This window comes from Gekko japonicus, unplaced genomic scaffold (assembly GCF_001447785.1).
Source record: "Gekko japonicus isolate JY-2015 unplaced genomic scaffold, Gekko_japonicus_V1.1 scaffold1867, whole genome shotgun sequence".
NCBI classification, from domain to species: Eukaryota; Metazoa; Chordata; class Lepidosauria; order Squamata; family Gekkonidae; genus Gekko; species Gekko japonicus.
The window spans coordinates 60,583-69,448 of NW_015165877.1; the positions used below are offsets into that span (position 1 = coordinate 60,583).

Genomic DNA, 8,866 nt, shown 5'->3' on the forward strand with positions numbered 1-8,866 from the left:
ACCTGCTGCGCGGGAACTCCCGGTGCTTGCAGCGGAGGTCCCATCAGCGGTTGAGCAGGCATCGGCGGCGTGGGCAATCCCGGTGCAGGAGCAACTTGTTGCTGCGCGGCGTGTGCGTCAAGGAAATTAGCCATTCTAACGTCCATCATTCCCGGCAGACCTTCCATCACATCCTGGAATGCCCGCAACAAGTCTCTCACCGAGTCTTCCAGTTCTGCTAGTCGTTCCCCGGTAGTTTCCTCCGGGATGGGGTCCCGAGGGCGGTAGTCCGGGGGTGGGTCATAGTCCTCTTCCGTTTGGAAGGCTCCGGTGCCCTCCTCATCTTCTGCGTGGCCTCGCGGTCCCGACGGCTCGAACATCCACTCCTCGATGTCTTGCTTGGGACTCTCCTTCTCCGAGGTAGACCCTGGCTCCGGGAACAATCCCTTGTCAAACAGACTCTCACGTAATCCGCTCCCCCGACGGGAGTACACCTCACGGGTGCCCTGGGTGTTGTACATAGTCCAATCATCCTGCTGGTGAGTCTTCCGCGGACCCCATTGCGAAGGGGTCGGAGGCGGCCAAGACAGATGTGCAGGCAGGCGGGGAATCGCTCCCCCCACGGCACCCTCCATCGAGGCTGCAGTCGTGAACACCAAAGACGCGGAGGTTTGTGGGACCGATCCCGAGTCCCCCTCCGTGTTAGGTAGATTTCCCTCAATTCCGCTCATGATCTTGTCAGATTCGGAACGATAGGAAAAAGGGAGTTCTAACAATATGTTGGATCCCCAAGCATCGAGAATAAATCCACGTTTTCAAGAAAAGCAAAATTTATTTCAAAGCGTTGAAGACATACTCAAACACGTTCTTTGTTAGAACTGGGGACACACAGTTAGGTCAAGCATAATAAAGGAACTTCAAACAGATACAGATCCAATGAATAGCTTTCCCGCTGGCGGGCTAATGAAACGGTTGCGCGCCCAGTCTATGGGAACCAGGCAGAACATCAGACAAAACACAGGTGCAGTACTCATGGGAAAATCAATAGGCAAGCATTACAGCATCTTCTCCCCCACACAACCTCCAGCAGTTATCTTTTGCATTCCAACGCAGGAGCAGGATGATAGAAACCAAGCCGGGTGCAACAGGGAAAGGATATGTACACAGAGGTCACAGAAAACAGAATGGCAGCTTGCTGACAGCTTGTCCCGGTGGTCGCTTCGAGTACGAAACTGGGAATCAGGGCAGGACCTTCGGGGCAGAGAGTAGCCCCCCTGTGCCTGCTGTCGGCTGGAGGAGGGGCTCTCTAAAGCCCCCTGGCTAGGAGCCCATTGCCTATGGGCTCCATGGGGGAGAGCGCACAATCGCACTCCCTCCTACTCCCCGATTCATGGCACACGTCTCTCAGAGTAGCGAGAAGATGTGGCCATCGCTGAAGCACCAAAAACCGACGACTTATGGCAATCCTGTAGAATTTTCCAGGCAAGAGACAGAACAGCTGTGGTTTGCCATTGCCTGCCTCTGTATAGCAACCCTAGGCTTTCTTGGTGGTCTCCCATCCAAACCTTGCTTAGCTTCTGAGATCCAACAAGCCTGGCTTCAGCTAGGCCTAGACCAACATCTACTCTTGCATTTGAATAAATACCGTAATAATCATTTGGCACACAGCCTGAACAGCACATGCTGTCACTTCCCTGGACCACTTGTAATGTCAATCCTAGAAATGGCTTTGGTCTGTCTCAAAAGGGGAACAGCTAAACAGAGGCTTGACTTGTTTCCATCTTACCAATACTGAGGCTTACATAAAGAACAAAATAGCCACTAATCTGAGCAAGTTTAGTCTTTCCCCATTTTCCTTCTCACCAAGAGCCAAACTCTAAGGCTGAATGGTCGTGTTCGTGAGTCAGAATCCAGCGCAACCCATGCTTACTAGTGACATTTATACCACTCCCAGGAATTCTTTAGTGACCCCCACCTCTCCTCTGCAGAGTACTTACATCTTGATAGAGAGCAGTAGTCCCAGGGGACATGAGGATCTCTTGTATAGCACCATGGACCATGGGCATCGTCATCTGGATTGCGGCAGTAATTTCTTTTCAGCTTGCTGACATCTGGCTCTTTATATATTGGCAGATGCCTATAAAGAAAATGTATTCTAAGGATACTACTATATAGAAATTACAGTGAGGCTCAAAACTATATGCAGGTTAAATTACTGCAATGCAAGTTATTTGGTTCAAAACATAGCAGACAGCTATTCTTGCATTAGCGTACAGGTAATGTATCACCCTTGTGCTGGAAGATCATCACTGAGCCACAATTCAAAGTGAAACTTAAAGATCTGGGGTTGCCAGCTCTGGCTTGGGAAGTTCCTGGAGATTTGTGAGTGATGCCTGGGGAGGGGGCTCAGTGGGAATGTGATACTATAGACTCCACCCTCGAAAGCTGCCACTTTCTCCATGGGAACTGACCTCTGGAGTTTGGAGACTGGTTGTAATTTTGGGAGAACTCCAGGAATCACCTGGAAGTTGGCAACTCTATTAAGATCCTTGGGGCTGGGGTATCTGAAGGACCACTCTCTCATACTGTCCAACCCTCCAGCTAAGATCTTCCTCCCATCTCCTGCTTTCGGTGTCCCGTTTGCATTGGTAACAAGAGACAGAGCTTCCTCTGTGATGACACCCCACCATTGGAGGCTCATGTGATACCACCTTTACTGTCCTTTAGATGACAGGCTACAACATTTCTCTTTATTCAGGCATTTATGGTATGCTTTTAGTCTGAGGTCTATTTTATGATGTCTGTTTAATGTTCTCTGCTGAATTGTTTTATTGCTGCGGATATAGCTTTTATGTTACACTATTTTTATGCTGTTTTTATGCCCCATGCGGGTTCTTTGACGGTGATATTTTTAACAACGTGCCGTTTTGATTTTTCTATTACGTTGATTTTGCTTCCTGAGCCACCTTAAGCAAGTCTCTGGAAAGGCAAACTAAATTTTTCCCCAGATGAATAAATGAACATTTGTGCCAAACAGTTTTCATGTATGCTGGTTTCAACAGCTAGACTTTCTACTGAAAATGTCTTCTTCTCAAAAACGCCACAGTTCAATATGAAATCTTAAAATGTGATTAAAATAATCTAGTTTTATATCAATTTACAGTTTGTATCCTATCACTTGGTTCTGATGACAGAATAATTGGAAAGGGAGGTCACTTCTGCTGATTTCCCCCTCCATTACAGACTCCCACGTACACCTTGCCCCCATGCTACTGAAGAGGGCTTGATTACTAAACAAAATGTTGAGAGGTTCAGTGACACAACAGTCCCACTCTGCTAGCTGATCTTTCTGAATACAAGCCAATGTATCTTTACTCTTGGTTAAAGTTAACTGAAAAGGTATTGCTTAGCATTTTTCGGGAGTTTAACGGGGCATTTTATAATACAAATAAGAAAACTAACGTTTTAACTTTTCAAAACATAACAGCTTGAAAAGAAAGGGAGGCACCAAGCAAACGATGATGGGACTGAAAATATTCAGTTTGGGGACAACACAGAAGCTACAAAGGATCAGATTCAAAGGTCTCTGTTCCTCTATGGAGGCAACCCTTCCACCACCAGATGAGCACTTTGTAGCCATCCTCAAATGTTTCAATTTTCTATAATGATGGAGTTAAAGGTTTCCCTTGCTTGAGAACTAGTCAAATCCGACTCTAAGGGGTTACTCCATTTCCAGGCCAAAGAGCCAGTGCTGTCTGAAGACGTTTCCGTGGTCATATGGCCGGCATGACCTAACACCGAGGTGCACAGAACGCTGCTACCTTCCCACTGAAATGTCTACTTACAATTTCTTGCTTTCAGACTGCTAAGCTGGCAGGAGCTGCGGCCAGAGACGGGAGCTCACTCTGTCATGTGGCACTCCGGTCTTGAACTGCTGACCTACAGACCTTCCGGTTTGCAGCTCAGCGTCTTAACCTCTGAGCCACTGCAGCCCAATGATGGAGAAGGAAGGTGCTATTTTTGTTTTAATTATTTTTGTACATACCTCATTAAATCCTGAATGTTTTCATCCCACATGGAGCAAGTTAAGCCAAATCTTGTCTGGGCCAGATTCCCCATATAATTGGTCCCATTCCCCCGATAGCAATCTACACAAAGAACATTTGGTTAAAATGTTGCTAAAGAGCCTATTCGAATGTTAACTGTAAAATGGGGGTAGGCAGACCCTCTAAATAGTCAGCAAGTCCTAAAATTTAAAGTAGAGTTTAAAAGATAGTGCAAACAAAAGCTGTGCCAGTAAATATACAACTGAGAAAAACTCAACCCATCTAAACATATATGATTCAAGTACGATACTGTTTGAAGCCCACAGACATAAATAAGTTACAGGAAAGTAAATAAGTAACTTGATTATGCCGCCTCTTGCAGATCTACAGGGAACAGTCTAAATGGTAATTTGTTGACTATGGACTCAGCAAGGTCACCACATGCATGAACATGTCTAAGAGCTGCCAATGTATTGTTCATTTTGCAATTGAAATCCAGATGTTTTCAGTAGACCTGCTTATTGGATAAAACTTTAGCAAGTTACAAAGAGATCCTGGATTTTGGCAAAGACTGAGAAATGAAGTTACAATAAGCAGAGGAAGGAACACACTGCTACTCTCAATCACTTCTCATTTTTTAATCATAAATTGTGGTTTCATTTAATATGCATCATTGCTTAACATGAAAGAAAATGTTATGTTTGGCAAGAATTGTGAATCTGTTCCACATTGTAACTTAAACGACCTAGTACTAACTGCCCTGTGCTACATCACCAAAAGATACTTTTAAAAGGAAATGTAAGATGGCATCATGATGTAGCAGATTTGCAGTGCAGTCCTTTGAGAATTACTCTAGCCCAAACTCAGGGAAATCAATGGACTTAGACTGGAGTACCTCTTTATAAGATTGCATTGTTGATCTGACCTTGCAGCCTCATCCATCTGTGGGGCATACAGGTGGACAACCCAGGAGTACAGGGACTGGGGGTTTGGATTATCTTAAACACACATAAATAGCCTTCACTGTTTAAGCTTCTGCAGAAAATAAATCAAGCAACTTGCCAAAGACACAGAAGTCATTCCTTCACGCCTTGCTGGGCCTTTCTGTTTTTAAAAATATGCAAACAAAAACACAATATGTGGACAGCATGTCTGCCACTGTCTCACACACTGCAAATGGCTTAACATTTCCATCACATTCCTACCAGCTCAACAGGAAAGCAGGTATCACAGGTATACCACCTTTCAAGGATACTAAGACAGCCACGGCCACATCACTTTGGAATATTCTTATCCAGCTAGCTCAGACTTACCCTGCTCACCCGGCAGATCACATTTTGGTATCTGGTAACAATACCCTATTCGAATGTTCGGGTTGGTAGTAAAACACCAGGGTGCCTCTGCTCCATCTGGATTTCGGCAGTAGTTCTCGCTTAGGCCCCTATAAAAATAAGCATATTAGCATATGCCAGATGCACTGCTGCTGTTTCTCATTCCTTTTAGACTATACGTGGCCAATAACAGAAGCTGCCTGGCATACCATTGTCACCGTGAGAGAGCTGAACAAAATGTAGTACACATACACACTAATAAAATTTGGGAATTGAAAGTAGATAAAAATAGGGAATTTATTTTCAATAGACCTTGCTACAGGATTTCACACAGAGTGCAGGAACATTTTCAATGTAACCATTTTCCATGTAGGGATCTTACAAGCATTGTTGCTCAAAATATATTTTTCCTTTTATGAAACACTTTCATCCATACTGGGATCAGACACATCTGAAACCCATTACAAGTTCTGCTTTCAGACCTATGCCAACAATAAACCTGCATTACCTCTTTGTATGCTGAATGAATCTATCTGGTTATAAAGAAAGGGTCCCCTTAGTTTTATCACTGATTTAATTAGGGAACTGAAACCTAAGAGTATGATAAATGCAATTAGAAATCCTAGACAGGTGTCCCCATTTGAATTGGGGTCTATCCATTAGGGACTCTGGAAATACCTCTGTTGGTATTAAACCGTCAGCCCCTGCAAATGTGTTACTCTACATTCTTCTGAAAACTTCTCTCTGGTCCGACAGAGTCTTCTGTTTCAAAGGGCTTTTTTACCATCTGGAACCATGATTGGTAACTGACTGTAGAATATGTGTGTGCCCAGTCTTATTAAAACAAAATGTCTCATCAGACAATCTAATTGGTTCTGTAAGAAGACCAAGGACTGCTTTTGACGTCTTACTTCTCCACTCGCATTTTAAAAATTCCCATAGGAAAACACCAGATGCCCAAGGATGCAGCTCATTCTCTTGAGGAATGGTCACTTCATAACTCACATACCTTCCAAGGTTTCTGGGACCAATGTACACTGTGCATTCAAGCTCAGCTTTTCTGACATTTACAAAATCAAGTCTTCAATCACTTTGGCTTATAAAGGTTTATTTTAACTATGGTGGATTTGTGAAGCCAGGATTCAGTTTGCAGATGATCACTCAAATCCTGGTGTGTATCAACACATTCTGGTTTCATTACCGTCTCTCTGTAGTTGGGGGGTGGCACAGCTGGGAACAAGCCAGATATCCACATTCACACATCACATTAATCCATTTAAATTTCATGGTATAATCCCAAGCAGAGTTACACCCTTCTAGGTCCACTGAGGTCAATGGGTTTACAAGGGTGTAACTCTGCCTAGGAGGTTACTGTTACTGTGTTTAACAGACCAGCTTCAAACTGTGGTTTCAGAGTCTGGCTAACCATAGTTTTTGGAGTGTCCTGCACTCAGGACAATCACACTAACCACAGTTAAATTAAACCATGGTTTCATGTGATGTCTGAAGTGAACTTTTTGTGTATTTCACTGCCCAAAATTAGAGTAGGAAAATGTATGGTGAAAGGAGAACTGAAATTAAGAAAGTTTTAACATTGCCGTTGACCACAGCATTCTACTCAAAAAACAGTATTTTTTAAAAAAAAAAACAGCCAATTTTCTTCAAATGTTGTCTAGCATTTTTAAACCTCTTAATCAAAACTCTCAAGAGATTTAAGTGAATGTTTTATCCAAAAAACACTATAGGGCTAGTTCCCAAAGTTGCTTCTTCTCTGTGTGTGTAAAGCTGACTTATGGCGACCCCAGCCAGGCATTTTCAAGGCAAGCGAGAAGCAGAGGTGGTTTGCCATTCTCTCCCTCTGTAGAGTGGTCTCCCTTCCAAGTATCAATTTTGCTTAGCTTCCAAGATCTGACAAGATCGAGCTATACCATGCTGCCTTTCCTCCCAAATTCCCTCCTAGGAAGGCTCAATAGGTTCTCAAGAAAGGATTTATATAGGAATAAGGCCTGTTGTGGAAATAAATACAACGAGCTCTAGAAAGGGCTCTAGAAATGAGCTGTAGAAACCATCTGGAAGAGTGCCAAGGCCTTGGACACTCAGCGTCAATTTGTTGTGGTGATCTCAGCAGGATATAATGACAGAGAGTCCACCACTTTCTCCAGAGGAACTGATCTCTGCTACCTGAAGAGCAGTTGTAATTCTGAGTGATCTTCAGCCCTCACCTGGAGATTGGCAACAATGGTTCCCCAGGAGGGAGTGGCTGGTTGGGTGGAGTCTATGGCATTGTACCTGTCTGAGGTCCCACCCCTCCTCAAACCTCACCCTCTCCAGGTTCCATCCCTCAAATCTCCAGGAGTTTCCCACCTGGAGTTGGCAACCCTATCTCCTTCCCAGCCAAGCATCAACCTACCGTTATTTCCCCCTCTTCACCTTTCCATTTTCTCCCACACACACCTGCAGCCTCTACATTGCTCTGAAACCCTGACCTCCACGTCACAGTGGCTGTCATGGCGAGGGGCATCTCAGCAGGGTATAAGGACACAGCGTCCACCACGTTCTCCAGGGGAACTGATCTCTGTCTTCTGGAGATCAGTTGTAATTCTGAGTGATCTCCAGCCCTCACCTGGAAATTGGCAACAATGGTTTCTCAGGAGGAAAAGTAGTCTCTCTCTGCAATGGGGACCAAAGCAGCTTACATCATTCTCCTCTCCCCCTTTTGACTTGCACAACAACCCTGTGAGGTAGGTTAGGCTGAAAGTCTGTGACTGGTCCAAAATCACCCACTCAGCTTCTATAGCAAGAACCTGGATCTAGCCGAACCTGCTCTGAAGCACTGACTGCAATGCCCAGGGCAGCCAATCTCCAGGTGGAGACTGAAGATAATCAGGTATCACAACTAAACTCTAGACAACAGATCTTTCCCCTCCAGAGAAAATAATTGCTCTGGAATGTGGGTTTTATGGCATTCTGTTTAGTTGAGGCCTGTCCCCTCCCCAAACCCTGGCGTCTATAGACTCTACCAGGAAATCTCCAGGAATCTCCCTACCTGGAGCTGGCAACCCTAGTCAGGACTGGCCTCAATGAGTTCCTCACAAAGGCCTGGGAAGGGTTTCCTTCCTTTGTCTGAACCAAGCTTGGTTGCGTTTTGTGGTGAAACGGGCTCCGGTTTACAGCTGTTCACCTCCCACCCTCGTCCCCTGGGGGTATATCACTCCTGAAATTGGCTGCCACCACTCACTGAATTGTCACTGCCTTTTTAGAGGGACAATGAGACCCCTCTGGCCGAATCTCCGTATTTGGAGATGGAATCTCCAATCTTTGGGGGATACCTGGAAAGTTGACAACCCAAGGGTCTGGCCTTTCCTTGCTTCCCTGGGCTACCCCCTCCCTTTGGAATTGTGCAGAGCAGGCGAGACTATGTGGTCAGAGCACAACACAGATTATTAGCCCAAATTAAAGAATTTAAGTATTTACACAGTTATGGAGGGAGCACACACTCACGCTCACAGT

At 44.9% G+C, this 8,866-nt stretch overlaps 1 protein-coding gene across 1 annotated transcript in view; it reads right to left on the reverse strand.

The window, feature by feature from the left end:
* HGF (hepatocyte growth factor (hepapoietin A; scatter factor)) overlaps positions 1 to 8,866 on the reverse strand; it is a 94,375-nt gene that overhangs the window by 32,284 nt on the left and 53,225 nt on the right. Inside the window, 3 exon segments of the mRNA XM_015411278.1 lie at positions 1,977 to 2,116; positions 4,025 to 4,127; positions 5,339 to 5,466. Of these exon segments, the coding sequence (XP_015266764.1) occupies positions 1,977 to 2,116; positions 4,025 to 4,127; positions 5,339 to 5,466 (371 nt within the window).